Source organism: Camellia sinensis, chromosome 5, assembly GCF_055761805.1.
Source record: "Camellia sinensis isolate YWXY chromosome 5, ASM5576180v1, whole genome shotgun sequence".
Lineage (NCBI taxonomy): Eukaryota > Viridiplantae > Streptophyta > Magnoliopsida > Ericales > Theaceae > Camellia > Camellia sinensis.
Window position 1 is genome coordinate 26,791,779 of NC_138965.1, and position 16,736 is coordinate 26,808,514.

At 33.2% G+C, this 16,736-nt stretch overlaps 1 protein-coding gene across 2 annotated transcripts in view; it reads left to right on the plus strand.

The window, feature by feature from the left end:
* Window positions 1–13,416: 13,416 nt before the first annotated feature.
* The window catches only part of LOC114265148 (haloacid dehalogenase-like hydrolase family protein), a 74,266-nt gene continuing 70,946 nt past the window's right edge, over window positions 13,417–16,736 (plus strand). For both annotated transcript variants that reach the window (XM_082868451.1, XM_082868452.1), the window contains exons 1-4: window positions 13,417–13,834; window positions 15,038–15,138; window positions 15,270–15,326; window positions 15,415–15,509. In XM_082868451.1, coding sequence (XP_082724577.1) covers window positions 13,480–13,834; window positions 15,038–15,138; window positions 15,270–15,326; window positions 15,415–15,509 — 608 coding nt within the window. In that variant the 5' untranslated portion in view covers window positions 13,417–13,479. The remainder of the gene's footprint in view (window positions 13,835–15,037; window positions 15,139–15,269; window positions 15,327–15,414; window positions 15,510–16,736) is intronic.

A 16,736-nucleotide genomic window follows, 5' to 3' on the forward strand; every position in this document is an offset into this window, starting at 1 on the left:
TCTTCCTCATTATTCCCTTCGTTGGGCTAAAGCTGCACTTGGGAATGGGGGACTATTGACGTGGGTAGACCCATAAAGGCCATAACCCACTATGAACAATCCAAGCCTACCATTTAGGGCCCAATACATAACCCAACTGATAAAGCCCAGCACAGCTGGAAGTCAACATGACTTGAAGGACCAATGATATTCAGACACGTGGCAGGTAAAGGGCAAGCCACATCACCAGACAAAGATCTGCAAAGTTATTGCCACTGCACATCACCATTAATGCAGCCCCTTACAGCATTTATTACGACAACACCTTTCCGTTGGGACAGCACGCCCTCACCCTGAACAAGGTAAGCTACAGCATAGACTTTTGGCTAAGGTGACAGGTTGGAAGGGACAACGAAATGATTACTAAAGGATATAAGCAGACGTTGAAGACAAGAAGAAGGTTAAGCTTTTCTATCTCTATTCCATCTCTACACTCCACTTCTCTCTCTAACTTGCTCGTCGGAGGGTTCGCTAGGGGACTCCCCGTTCCCCGTTGAACTCTTGTGCAGGTCCTCAGGTGGGCTTGGTCATTCGGACATAGGCTTAAGGAGTGTGGCCCGTTCTACCATCACAAACTGTATCATCACATCATCAACAATGTCGGCCATTAGCTTGGCTTCAGATGAAATGGATTGTTCTTCGTTGATGGAAACTAGGGTTTTTAGTTAAAGATGAAACAAAAACTAGGGTTTTTTATGACAACATTTTTGCATGGAAAATGTTGTAGAGATGCCTTTGCGCAGGAACATCCAAATTCATGGGAAATTCTATTTACAATCCTATTAAATTATTTAGAGATATTGTAACGCCCTCAAAATAATATATAAAACCCATTACTTTAAACATGCATTGATATAAAAGAAACCAATCATTTCTATTCATCAGAGTAATTCTTACAACTGTATTACATGTTAACAACAAAAACAAATGCCCTATGGGCTTACAGCTTTCCAAGTTAACACTTGGTTACAAAAAGAAGAGTGCTAACTCAATACATATTAAGCCCTTGGCTTGAATTTACAAGTAATACATCAAAATAAACAAAAAGAGTCTTCAACTCTCATCCTCACCCAAGCTATGTCCTTGGAGGTGGCATACTACCTGTACATGAAAATAATGTCCCATAAAGGGTGAGCCAACGCCTAGTAGAGATATGCTAAACACAGTATGAGCAATAACTAAGACATTAGCAATTGATAAATGTTCAATTTCCATAAACCAATTCATAACCCGTTTCCATTTCTTATCAGTTTCCATTTCCTATCAGTTTCACAATTTACATCAACGGCTTAGAACCTGGCCAACCACTTATATGAGACAGTGACTCATATTAAACATTTCCCATTTTACAATAGATAAACATACTAGTTGTATCACATCTCAACAGATAAGCATACAAGCTGTATCCACATTTCAACAGATATGCATATTAGCAATATCGACACTTCCAATGATAAGCATATGAGCTGTATCAACACTTCCAAAGATAAGAATATGAGTTATATCAACACATTATCTGACAAGCATATGAGCTGTATCAGTGGAGTCCATCCCCTATCTCCTCCCAAACAACATCCGGTTTAGAGGTCCATCCCCTATCTTCCCCTAAATCGTGGAGTACATCCTCTATCTCCTCCCACACACACACACAACGTATATACACAAAGGTCATATACACAATCAATCAATACATAACGTTAATGTATTCTATCAACCGTCATACTCTATGACATATCCAATTGATTAGTTTTAGTTTGCCTAATCATCATGCATTGTCTACAACAATCAAAACTACCCTCCACCGGTAGCCCAAGCAATTATTTTTAAACAGATAATAAAAGCCCCAACAGATAAAATATCATTGTTTTCAAAAGTGAGCGATTAATAAATCTAACTCCACTATTCAACCATATAATGAACCAATTTCATTATTTTCAACTCAATTTCATATAACCACAATTTTCCTAAATTAATCATACCAATTAATTTATATAACCAATTAGGATTTTCTACCACATTTCCCAATATTGACCCAATGGTCTATATATCAACAACCAACATCAATAACACCATTTTGAAACCCAAAATACATATTATGAGCCCAAAATCACAAAACCCTCTTTAACACATTTTGAAACCCTAAGTCCCAAAATCAACCATTTAAACAATAAGCTCAAAATCTAGGTTAAAACCCATAAGAGTGAGTAGGAATCCCTACCTCAAATTCGGAGCTCAAGGAAAGAAGATGAAGAAACTCAACGTGCTCCAAAACTCAATATACTCGGATCAAAACGTAGCCCTCAACGATAAACCCAACTCTTACAAAGGCCGAAGGAAAGGGAAACACTCTAATTAGATCAAACCCTAGAGAGAAGGGAGTTTCTAGAGAGAGGAACTCTCAAAATGTCTTTTTAGAAAGTAAAAGAGAGAGAGAGAATGTAAAAAGTGATTTTAAAATGCCCAGCTGCCAACTGATATACGACATTCTCGCTCGAGCAGAGAACACAACGCTTGAGCGTCAAGAACAAAAAACTAGATCCGTTCGAGCGCAATAAGGCCCGCTCAAGCGCCAAGACACAAGAATAAAGTACATCCGCTCGAGCGCGAAAACCAGTCCGCTCGAGCGTAGATTTCCCCCTCCCAGAACTTACACCCAAAGGTACTACCCGCTCGAGCGCCAAAGTACCCGCTCGAGCGCCACCGCTCGAGCGTAAAGAAACCCGCTCGAGCGTAAAAATCACACCTGCAGAAGTTTTGTAAGGACACGAAAAATTGGGAGCGTGCAATCTCCGCTCGAGCGCAAGAAGACCCGCTCGAGCGGACCTCCTAAAAACTGGGCAACAAAGAATTGAAACCAAAGCCTAACCAACCTGTAACAACTCTGCCCAATACATCCTAAAACTCAATCAAGTGGAATTTAAGGATGACAACAAGGTGTACCACCACCAACACCACAGAACCGAGCTCGGAATACAACAGAACAGTAAAGGGACAACCGGGATCGCTATAGATATAATTTATTTTCAATATTTTTTTCTCTAATTATTCTTTTGAGGTACATCAAAATAAAATAAAGTAAAAAGTTCAAATTATTTTTTGAAAAACTCTTGAAAACTTTTTTTTTTTTTTTTCAAAGTACATATAAGGAACACAATTAGAAAACTCGGCACAGTGAAAGAGAACAGTGGACGAGTATGACAAAGGAGAAAGAGTGAATTTCATGTTTCGACTTTCCCAACCAAATAAAGTGAATTTGTTTGAACTTTTAAAACCAAACAATAATGATGAAAAATATATTGAATATACGTTTTATGTAAAAAAAAATACATAAATTAATAATTATGTTTTGATATATATGTAAATATTTACTCCCTCTTTGATAGATTATTTCAAAAAATTATTTTGATTATTATTTTCATTCATTATTTGATTTTGCTATTTGTAAGTAACAATATAATAAAAAATAATGATATTGATAATAATAGTGACTTTTAGTGGGGTGAATTGGGGTTTTAGAGTAAGGAAGAAAAAAAAGAAAAAATAATTGAAACTTGGGAAAGAAAATGAAAAGATTTGAAAAGGAAGAATACGTATAATTAATTAGGATGTATCATGAGAAAAAAATAATATTTTATTTTAAAATTTAATAAGTATTGTTCTTATTAGCAAAATTTATATTAAAGTATAATAAGAATTAAAATTTTAAAATTTAAGTTGGGCATATTGAGATAATTTTTTTATTCAAATATAATGGCCCCAAATTCACCCAATAATTTTGTTGGCCGCTCAAAGAAATAAAAAAGACCACTCTGTAATGTATCACGTGGTATTGATTTTTCAAAAACGATTGCTCGGTTTGGTTTTAATTTGAAATCAATTTTGAAATATAAATTTATTAAAGGAATTTTTAAATTTTAAAAATTTATTTGATTATATATTTTGAAAGAGAGACTATGGTAACTACAGAAAAAAAATAATATAATTTTATACTTTTTGAATTATAATTTTAAAAAAAAAAGTCATAATCAAATACAAAAAGTCATAGCCAAATATCTCAAAATAATATCATAACTAAATAAGAAAATTAATCATAATTAAAGAAAAAAATGATGTAACTAATGGTACATATATTATGGTGTGTGAATAATAAAATTCTCCATTTTGAAAATAATTTTGTGGTTGAGTTTTGGAGTTTGAAATTTGGGAGTAGTTTTTTTTTTTTTTTTTGTAGTTAAATAGATAGCTGTAAGAAAGAAAAAGAAAAAAAAGTGATTAATTAATATATTGGATATGAAAGAATGAAAGAAGAAAGAAAAAAAAGTAAACTCAAACAACTGGCTAAAAATTAAAAAAAAATAAATGGTGAAACACCCATAAATCCTAATTGGTAGTAACAAATTTGAAGTGGATAATGCAACCCATTCTTTGTTTCCTCACCAATTAAATTATTATTATTTTTGAGTGATTCTATTTACACTACTGATTTTTATCAATCTTGAGAAAACATATATCATAGAATGTCTCGGAATATAATTTGGTGGGTGTCAGAGAAGAAAGGGGTGACAAAAGATTACATTGATGTGATTAGGGATATATATGAAGTTGTGGTGACCACTATTAGATCGTCTGCTGGAGAAACGAGTGGATTTCCAATTACTGTAGGGTTACACCAAGAAGTAACCTTAAATCTTTAACTGTTTGTTTTAACTATGGATGAGTCGACGCGTAATATTCAGGATGATGTGCCATGGTGTATACTTTTTACAAATGATATCGTGTTACTAGATGAGACTAGAGAGGAAGTTAACACTAAATTAGAGATTTTGAGAAAATCACTTGAATCTAAAGGATTAAAGATAAGCAAAACTAAGACAGAGCATATGAAGTGTAATTTTAATAATAGTTACAATGGAAGTATAGGAGAAGTGAAGATATATTAAAAACCAAAAACTACCTAAGAGTGAACATTTTATTTATTTATGATCGATTATCTCAACGACAGGGAAGATTGGAGTCGATGTGGTCCACAAAATTAAGGTGGGGTGGTTTAAATAGAGAAGTGTGTTTAGAATACTGTGTGATAAACGAGCACTCATTAGACTAAAAGGGAAGTTCTATAAAATGGTTATTAGACCAGTGATATTGTATGGGACAGAATGTTAGACAACTAAGAAATAATATATAGATAAAATGAGTGTTACTGAGATGAAGATGCTAAAGTGGATGTGTGGCAAGATTAGAAAAGACAAAGTTATGAATGAGTATATTCAAGAATGGGCAGGAGTAGTGTCGATAGAAGATATGTTGAGAGAGAATAGATTGAGATGGTTTGGTCATATATAACGGAGACTAACAGAGGCAGTAGTGAAGAGATACGATATAATGACGGTAGATGATAGTGTTAGGGGAAGGGGTAGATCTAAATTGACGTGAATTAGCATAGTAGACAGAGATATGAATCTCTTTAATTTGACTAACAAAATGGCCTTTGATAGAATTGAGTGGAGAAGAATGATTCATGCAGCCGACCTTATTTGATGAGACTTAAGGCTTGATTTGATTTGGTTTGGTTTACTCTCCATCTCATTACACCATTAAAAAAAAATGTAATTCGCCATTATACTACCAAAATTAACTCTAAACGAAAAACTCTTCAAAACCTGTGTTTGATTGGACAGTCTAAATAAGGGGGGATTAGAATTTATCGGACTTGAATCCTGGGACTGTGAATCCCCTGGACTATTTCGTTGGATTGGATATGTTTCCCGTGTTTGTTTTCTCATGGGATTAGATGTCTGGAAATGACTATTTTTAGTAAATTCGATGTCTGGTTGGACGGACTAGATATGATAAATGAGCAAAAGACTATTTTATCAGTTTTCAATTGTTTACTAAGTAATAGCAATATTAAACATATCTTTAATATTTTAATTATTTTTAACTAGATTAAATAAAAACTTATTTTATTTTATTTTTTACACAATTAAATAAATTTATTTTTTTAAAATTAAATAAATGAAATATCAATAAAAATATACGTTATTTTTTTTAATTTTAAATAATTTTTTATAAAAAATAATAATAATTAAACAATGAAATTAAATAAAACATCTATTAAAATTTAAATAATGAAATTAAATAAAACATAAACAAAATTCTAAAATAAAACATCAATAAAATATCTATAAAAAATTATTTAAAAAATAAATAATTAAAACATCAATAAAAAGTTAAATAAAATTATTTTATTTTTAAATTGAGACAATTTTACTAAATATAATACATAATTAAACAGTAGAGGGTCAAAATGGTCATTTTACCACCTAATCTTAACAGTAAATAATCTCTCCAAAATTGTCCCACACACACCCCCCGGATAGTATAATCCCCCATATAGGGGATAAGGAGTCCGACCGGACTCCATGTCCGGCGGACTAAAAAAAAACAAACGCCGGATTGGATGCTTCCCCCCCATATTACAATCCGCATAGTAAATAGTCCACCCCCTTATCCCCCCAATCAAACACACCCTTTTAGTTTCATCTCTTTATACCAATAGCTTTTGGTAATATAATGTTAAAGAATTTGAATAACTCCAGTGTTGTATTACTAGACAAGCTACTTTTTTCCAGTCATTTGTTGCCATTCGATTAGATGATTTTACTTTACTTTAATAAGAAATTAGTTGAGCCTATCTGTGAAGTGTCGATTTGATTATACATTGCTATACAAATTGGATTGCTTTAGTGCCATGTTGCTGAACTAAATAAATTTGTCCAGCCACTTGTCGCTTTACATGCGTTGTAGATTGTCTTTATTATTGTCGCATTAAAGGCATCCCTTCGTTTCAATGTAATCAATATCTTTTTTAGTCGCACCATACTCTTTGGCATGTTAACTAACAAAGATATTTCCTCCCCAGATAATCTACCAGTAAACGAGTGCCCTTTCAGGATGTTCAATAGTTGGATAATTGTACTTGTATTGCTGCAATGAATAAAAGTATAATCCTTCCAAGCAAAATAAAATAAAATAAAATTAAAAAAAAAAATTAAAAATGCATGGTAATAAGTAATCGAACAAATTAAAAACGTTCGCCTTTGGGTTACTGGAAATGTATTTTTTATTCGGCAGTGGGTTACTGGACATATATTTTTTGTTCGACAATGTGATTCCGAACTATTTTATTTTGTTCGATTTTGACACACCGAACAAAAGTCAAAGAACTCTCTCAAAAAATGAAAAGAAAACCTACGAAGCAAATAAAAAAACTCACCATTTCATTTTTTTTTATGGTTCTTCACCACCGTTTTTTCATCAATTACTTTATTCTATAATCAAAACACTATGATTCTCACTCTTTGAAAAGATACATGTAGTAGAAAAGAAAAACTGGGAATGAGAGAAGAGCAGTAAGGATTGAAGAGTGATGGGTGTAAGAAGATAATAAAATATATATAATTATAGTCTTTTGTCCTTAAAAGTAATTTCACACTTGGATAAAATTGGAAAAAAAAAATCTCATATGAATTATTACGGGTGATTCTACTTACACCACTATTTAATCTCTTTACACCCTCCATCTCATTACACCACTAAAAAAAATGTAATTCTCATTACACTCCCAATATATTATCAAAACTAACCCTAAATTAACTATTTCATCTCTTTACACCACTAATTTTAGTAACACGGTACTAAAAAATTTACATTATTCTGGAAAAAAATAGATCTCTCCAGCAATTTGTTGCTATACATTTACAGAGACATTTTCTTCCAAACAATGATTTTTTTAATTTGTGGTGGGCCTTTTCGGTAATACAATGCTAATTAATTTGAATTACTCCAGTGCCATGTTACCGGACAATATTTTTTTTCCAAACATTATATTGCCGTCCAATTAGATGATAACAAGAAATTAATTTGGGCCACTTGTGAAGTGCATGTTCAGTGATACATTGTTATACAAATGAGATTACTCTAGTGTCATATTGCCAAACTACAATAGAGTTGTCTAGGCCCTCGTCCTTGTACATTGAAAGATTTACATTTTCCTTGAAGCATCCATAAAAAAAATCATAAATCAAACACGCATCCATAAAATCATACATAAAATTATTCATAAAAATATCAACTGTACGGATATCCATAAATATCCATAAAATTTGCCATTGTTTGCATCCATCAATCAAACATGTTATCACAATTCGTTGTGGTAATTTGTAGGTAATTTTTTCTCCTTAATAGAAATAGACATCCACACTTTTTAGGACTTGTCAACCTCAATCTTTCTCCCTTGATCTTCATGTTGTCTCTATAGTAACCACTTCTTTTACAAGCAAGTATAAGTCTTGGTTTTCTGTCATTTCCTCCCGCATCGATGTCTTTATAACAATGACAAATCCAGTTTTCTTCCTAATGTCAGAAGCCCATTTAATTAATACTTCACGACTACGAAAAATCAAAAGATAATAAATACATTTATACGTTAATTTATTAATAAAACTCAATACAAATTAAAAATAATAAAAAATTGTATTCATAAAAAAAACTTAACAAACCTCGTCTGTAATGAGTTCATGACTATAGTCCACTAATATTGCAATATTAGCGTTGTTGCAATGAGTATAAGTATAATCCTTCTAGGCAAAAAAATAAAAAATATAAAAAAAAATGAAATTGAAAATGCATGGTAATGAGAAGCCGAACAAATTGAAAAAAATCAGTTTGGGGTTACTGAAATTGTATCTTTTATTCGGTAGTTGGTTACTAGACTTATATTTTTTGTTCGGTAATGTGATACCGGACTATTTTATTTTGTTCGGTTTCGAACCACCGAACGAAAGTCGAATACCAGTCTAGAAAAACGAAACAAAAACCTATAAAATAAATGAAAAAACTCACAATTTCACTTTTTTTATGGTTCTTCACCACCGTTTCTTTATCCATTGTTTTTTTTAATGATCAAAATACTATGATTCTCACTTTTTGAAAAGAGATGCGTAAGAGAAAAGAAAAATTAAGAAACGAAAAAGAGGAGTAGGGATTAAAGACCAAGGGGTGTAAAGAGATAACAAAATATATTTTATTTTAGTATTTTGTCCTTAAAGATAATTTCACACATTGATAAAATTGGGAGAAAAAAAAAATCATATGGAGGGTGTAAAAAGGTAAAGTAGTGGTGTAAGTAGAATCACCCATTATTACACCCCTAGTTTACCTCTTTACACCATCCATCTCATTACACCACTAAAAAAAAAAATGAATCTCATTACACCCATTATACTATCAAAACTAGCCCTAAATTAAAAACTCTTCAAAACCCTTTCAGTTTTGTCTATTTACACAGATAGCTTTTGGTAATACAATGTTAAAGAATTTGAATTATTCTAGTGCCGTATTACCAAACAAGCTAATTTTTTCCAGCCATTTGTTGCCGTTCGATTAGATGATTTTACTTTACTTCAACAATAAATTAGTCGGAGCCCATTTGTGAAGTGCTTGTTTGGTGATATATTGCTATACAAATTAGATTACTTCAGTATCATGCTGATGAACTAAAATAAATTTGTCCAGCTATCTATCGCTTTACGTGCATTATAAATTGTTTTCATTATTGTCGCATTAAAGGTATCCCTTCGTTTCAATGTAATCAATATCTCTTTTGGTCGCATCATACTCTTTGACATATCAACTAATAATGATGTTTCCTCAAATAATCTATCAGTAAATGAGTGCCCTTTAAGATGTTCAGCAACCGAATGATTGTACTTGCATTGCTGCAATGAATAGGAGCATAATCTTTCCAAGCAAAAATATATATATATATATATATATATATATATTAATAAAAAAAATTGGAAATGCACAATAATGAATAATCGAACAAATTAAAAACGTTCGGCTTTGGGTTACTGAAAATGTATCTTTTATTCGGCAGTGGATTACCAGACATATATTTTTTGTTCGACAATGTGATTTCATACTATTTTATTTTGTTCTATTTTGACACACTGAACAAAAGTTGAAGAATTTGCTCAAAAAATAAAACGAAAACCTACCAAACAAATAAAAAAAAAACTCACAATTTCACTTTTTTATGATTTTTCACCTCTATTTTTTCATCCATTGTTATTTTCTATGATCAAAATACAATTGATTCTCACTTTTTGAAAAGAAATACGTAGCAGAGGGAAAAAAACTGAGAAGGGAAGAAGAGCAATAGGGATTGAAAAGCAATGGGTGTAAGATAATAAAATATATTTAATTTTCATATTTTATCCTTAAAAGTAATTTGATACATGGGTAAAATTGAAAAAAAAAAGGGGTGATTTTATTTATACACCACTAATACTCGGGTCATTCTATTTACACACCACTTTTCCACTCAAGGCAAACCATTAATTAATTTATTTTTTATTACAATTTTAACTTTAAGTGAAATGACTATAAAGGACAAGTTATGATACACCCCATTTGTGTATTTACCATAAAGGACAAGAATCAATATAATATAAATCATCAATTTCAAACTTGTTCCTTACGTATCTTCTCTGTCAAGAATCCAAAAACCCTAAAACCAAAATAAAAAACCCTTCAACAAATAATCAAAAATATAGTATTATTGTAGATTTTGATTGGATTCAATGAAGGATGCATCTGACAATTCTCATTCGGAACAATGGAGGAATGAAAAGGTTTTTTTTTTTTGTTGTTTTCGTCTTCGTCTTCGTTTTCGTTTATGATACGGGGAGCAAATATTCCGCAGAGCCCGTATTCCTTTCGTCCAAGCTACTCGTCTTTCTGATCAACCTGCGAGCACAACGACGGTGAGCTACCCGGCGGTGTGTTGTCGGAATATCCCTCCGACGGTCAAGTTAGCGCACACTCAGAGAGAGAGAGAGAGGGGAAGAGAGGTGTTTCACAAAGAGTGTTTCTCATCAAATGTCGTTCCATGCCTAGCATGGGGGGCACAGTCATGCTTATACGCTTTTCTGCGCTCACCTCTGCATCCATTCGCTCATTGACACATGGAGATGCTCTCCCATCTGTCAGCACAAATTCAGCCAAACATCACCTAATCAAACCACTAATTGACATCGACGGGAATGGGCAGTCCGGCGTAATTATCTCAGCCTCCTTCAACCGAGCTATTTATCGAGCCTAACAATGCCACTCGTTGAGCTCCATCACAACCGAGCTCCGTAGCACCCTAGTATGGTCGAGCTCCAGACAGGTTAGGCCGGTCCAAGGGAGACCTTCCTGCCGAACTACATGCGCGACCATAAGACCCGGATCGGCAGACGATCGTCTTGGCCTCCTTCGACCGAGCTACTTATCGAGCTCAACAGTGCCACTCGCTGAGCTCCATCACAACCGAGCTCAGCAGCACTCCGGTACGACTATGATCTAGACAAGTTAGGCCGGTCTGCGACAGATCACGATCACCGAACTAAAAAGAGCGAACAAGAGAAAACAAGCTGGCAGAGGATCATCTTAGCCAACTCTGGTTTGGACTTTGGCGGAGCAAGCTTCACCTCGGCTCGGCCCAAACCAGCTCAGCCCAAATACGCTTGGACCACAATCAGCCCGGCCAGAACTGCGGCCCAAGTCGAGATTACGAAAATCCCCCTCTCAAGTGGTAAATTGTTGTTCGGTTAACCAGAAGTGAATGATATATCATTGTTTGACAAACTACAATTGAACAAATTACATCTGTTCAACAGACTACAATCGAACAACTTCCATCTGTCCAATAGACTACAATTGAACAAGTGCAATTTGTTCGGATTACTACGGTCGAATTTTTTTATTTAATTCAACTCTGTACTGCCGAACAGTTATAATTTTTTTTTTTTTTCAGAACTATGTTGAGCAACACCATCGACGACATCTTGATGAGTGTTTTCAACAATGGTGTTCATCGGTGTGAATAGAGAATGGAGGGGGAGATTAATATCGTGGGTGTGGGGTGTGTGCCTGTGTGGGGGCAAAGATGGAACTTTGTGTGTATATTGTTGTGGGTGGGTGTGTGAGTAAGGGTAAATATATAAATTTGTGGTGTGTGATGAGAAAAATATTTATTTTTACAAATTATTTTTGATGTGTCTTTAGAAGTGGTTTGCCTTGAGAGAGAAAGTGGTGTGTAAATAGAGCTTCCCCTAATACTCTCAATACATACCATTAATAGATTAAATTTATATTCCAATAATATCCTTCAATGAAATGACCGTTAAAGACAACATGAGGTGTATTCTATTTATTCAAAAAATTTATGTTTAAAAATACAAAATACTCTTCACACACCATTCCTATAAGGTTTAGGGTTTTAACATATGTACATTGTATCAATTAACTCACTTCATTCTCTTATCAATTATACTTATTTTTCAAATTCAGAACATTATTGCATTTGAATATTTAGAGTTTATGAATATTGAAATCAATTAATTTTGAAAATTTGCACATCATGAATGATACTGAAATGATTGGTTCCGATATAAATATTAAAAATGTTGGTTTATGACTTATTTTTTTGATTTTTCATTTATCTCGTTTGTATGTTGAGAATATGAGTTTGTTCGTCGTGTTCAGATAACCAAAATTAAACTTTTACACAATGTTCGATTATTTGTATTTGAACAAAACAATTTTGTTCAAATTATTAAGATTGACCAAATATTAAATGCTTATACATAAAAAATTGAACATTTTAAATTAGTTCGGTTAAAATAAATTAAACGTTTATTCATTGTTCAGATATAAATTTTTGAACACATTAAATTTGTTTAACTCTATATTTATGAACATGACTAATTTTGATGGATTTGAAACGACCATGAGAGAAGAGAGTTTAAGACCGATAATGAAGATCAACGCTGACGAAGATGGAAGCCGAATGAAACACTTTGAAGGTGATCTGAAACGATGAGATGAGACACAACAAGAGTTTAACACCAACTATGGAGATCAACACCAGCGAAGATGGAGGCCGAATGAAACCTTCGTCGACAATGGAGATCAAGACCGACAAAGATGGTCTCTGTTGATTTCTATTATGAAAATTGTGGGGTTTTTATTGTGTGTAGTGGTGAAATAAAGAGTTTTTAATATGTGTAATAGTGTGTATTCAAATAGTTAGTAGTGTGTTAATATATGATTAGTAATGAAAGATGTAAACTAAGATATTTTTAAATGCTAAAAATTATTTTATATATATATTAAGTAATGGTGTGTGTTGAGATTATTAGTATGTGTAAATAGAACCACCAAAAAAAAAAAAAGATAATAAGATAACAAACAGCCGCATATCAAAGCAAATCCGAAAGGGCAATATCGTCATTCCACAGTCAATATAACTGCGAATCCTTCCCCGCCACACGCAACACAGATTCAGTTTTTAGAGAGAGAAACAAACGCTAACGGTTTTAGAGGGAGAGAATGGCGCTGAGATTGTCCTCACCACCTCTCTCATCTTCTCAATCAAAACTCACCACTTTCTTCTACAGCTCGAGATTGGTCTCGAGACCTAGCTCTCTGCTTCAATGGCGGCCGAGAAGCCTGGCGTTTCCTCGGCGGCGGAGTGCGGTGGTGACGCCTAGGGCGTGTGAGAAATTGGAGGAGAAGAATGTTCTGGAGACCGGAATCGAGTGGGGGAAAGTGTCGGCGGTGTTGTTCGACATGGACGGAGTGCTCTGTAACAGCGAAGAGCCGTCGAGAATGGCTGCAGTTGATGTGTTTGCTGAAATGGGGGTCGAAGTTTCGGTTGAGGACTTCGTGCCTTTCATGGGCACTGGTATATAGCTCTGACTCTAATTCAGTTATCAATTAATCTCCAATTACACACAGTCCCTTTGGATAATTTGATTTGGTGAGAAATGATAAGTAATAAAGTGAAAAAAAGAACTCTTTTCTCATGTTTGGTTTAAAAGCTTGGTGAGGAATGATGAGAAATGGGGAGAAAGACAACTTCTCATCTGACAAAAAGTGGTGAGATTTGGTGAGAAATAATCTGATTAGATTTGTTATTTTTTTTTTTAATAGGGAAACACTATATATGCCGTTTATAACTAAAGAATAAAATATCATAATTTTATACTTTTTAAGTCCTAACAAAAAAAAAAAAAAAAAGGAAAAAATTGTCATAACTAAACACAACATCCGGCATAAATGAAAAACTCATGAGTCGTAACTAAAACAATGTCACAACGAATAACTAAATAAAAAAAATGGCATAACTAGGTGCATATGGTACACTTTTTCCGAGGGTGTGTATATTAGAATTTCCCTTTTTTATAATACCAAGATTACCTATCAAAATACAAAGGAAGGAAAAGAAATCTCACCCATATCCCTATATCACATAATTTGCTTTGTAACCCATCTAAACAGGATAGTGCAAAACACAATTTCTTTTCTTTTCCCACGTTGATGAGAGACACCATTTCTTTTATTTTCTCTCAGGTCATGAATTTGGAAAGGGATTTCACCTTTCCCTTTCCCTTTCCAAATGTCTAGTCAAATCCACGATCCAAAGACAGTAGGATGCCTTGGAGTTTATACCATTTGGAGATGTACTGGTTACATCTCATGGTTGCACACGAACTATCACTGTTGGGGTGCATTTTTAAAGGTGATAGGAAATAAATATACTTTTTTAGAACACATTTCTATTTTATAAGTCTACATATTTCATGAGTTTGAAGGAGAAAAAATAAATAAATAAAAGCAAGGGATGAAAGATAAAATTCCCTCACAAAGTAAAAAAGAGATGTGCCAAAATTGACAACTGACAACTGAATGTAATTATGCAATCTCAAAAGAGAAAAAATATTAACTTAGAGAACTCATCTATAAGTAATTATATTTGTGATGGTTCAGTATTGTGGTTTGTTAAGTTGCACAGTAACAATTTCTTTTTTCTGCCAGAACTTCTTACTTTCTTTATTACCTTTCATTTGTCGTGTAGCCGTTTCTTACTTCTGTGCATTTGAACTAGGTGAAGCAAACTTTTTAGGAGGTGTAGCTTCTGTGAAAGGTGTTGAAGGATTCAACATTGGGGCAGCAAAGAAAAGATTTTTTGAGATATATCTAGATAAGGTTATTTAACTGTCATGTTTGGTTTTCTTTTAGTTTTATTTTTTGAAAAAATGGAAAGAAAAACTATGTTCAAGTGGTGCTAATTTCAGTTTTTAGCATGGAACTGACCCCTAAAGTTGTATCACTTGTAGTATGCAAAGCCAAATTCTGGAATAGGATTCCCCGGTGCCTTTGAACTCATTAATCAGGTATGAATGACACTGACTTTGAAGTTTCCTGATACTACCACTTTCCTTCTGCATTAAGTGTTTACAATATTATATTGTTGTACAATAGTGTAAAAGCAAGGGGCTTAAAGTTGCTGTTGCTTCTAGTGCAGACCGCATCAAGGTCGACGCAAATTTGGCAGCTGCTGGTTTGCCAGTGTCTATGTAAGCTAATATAATCATATGTCATGGTTTACAAGTGTATGAAGTAAATTTAAACACCATAGTCTCCAGCTAACACTTCTTGATATGTTGCTACACGAGCACTGTGTTACCATGATCAATATTTAAAATTTATTGTTGCTTGACATTCAATCATTTCACAGTGAGAGCATGTATATTTATAAAAAAAAAATATGATTGCAAACTGTTCCAAGTTCAATTCTCTCATAGAGAAAATAAAATTTTGTTGTAAGTTTTTTTTTTTGATAAATAAAATTTTGTTGTAAGTTCAATTCTCACAAATAGTTGAACATTTGTTGGTCTAGGTTTACGTCATCTAGGAGTGCTTATAAAATGGGTTAGAGTTCATACTTCTTAACTTTGTGAGTCTGTGACTGTCTGGAACAAATAGAATGACCTTTTTAATGTCCTCAGAGAACCTTTTGTTCAGATCACCACTTGTGTTACGGCTTGTCAAAAAAAAAAAAAAAAAACTTGTGAGTAAGTGGAGTATTTTGATGCCAGTCTGTACAGAAATTATTGCTCTATGTTTTGATTGGGGAACAATGCTCTGAATATATGGAATTGTGTTTTTCTTCTTCTTCTTGTTATTTTGTTTTTAAAATATACCTAGTTGAATTTGTGTTTTAAGCTTTGGTTTCTGTTGAATTTGTGTTGAATATATGGAATTGTGTTTTAAGCTTTGGTTTCTGTTGAAGGCAAAGGCCATATTTTACGTCATGTGGGAGAAAATGCGCAAGTATTGAAATATGGATGTGCTTAGTGTCATTATCTTCCTTCTTGTTCTGTATTTTATTTTTATTTTTTAATATAATTTTTTTAGAAAATACAAATTTGCGAGTTTAAGTATACAAATCATATGGAAAAATGCCATGAAACTTAAGAAAATATTTTACAAGGTTGAATATGTGTGTCAGTCTTGGATTGTGCCTAGAAATTGAAATTTCCAACATCATTCATTGTCTTTTAAATTAGACTATACCTTCAAACCAAATCTGTTTTTTGTTAACCTTTTTCAATATAAACATAATCGATTGTTATGGTCTAGTATATTAGTATATAATTTCTAAATATCTGAATTTAGGGGTTGTTTGGAATGTTCTAAATAAGTGCACTTTTTGACTTTTTATGAAATATGGGTTGGGTATGGATTGGGTTTGAAGTGATGTGGTAGAGAGGTGATGTAAATTAAATAAAATGATGTGACTT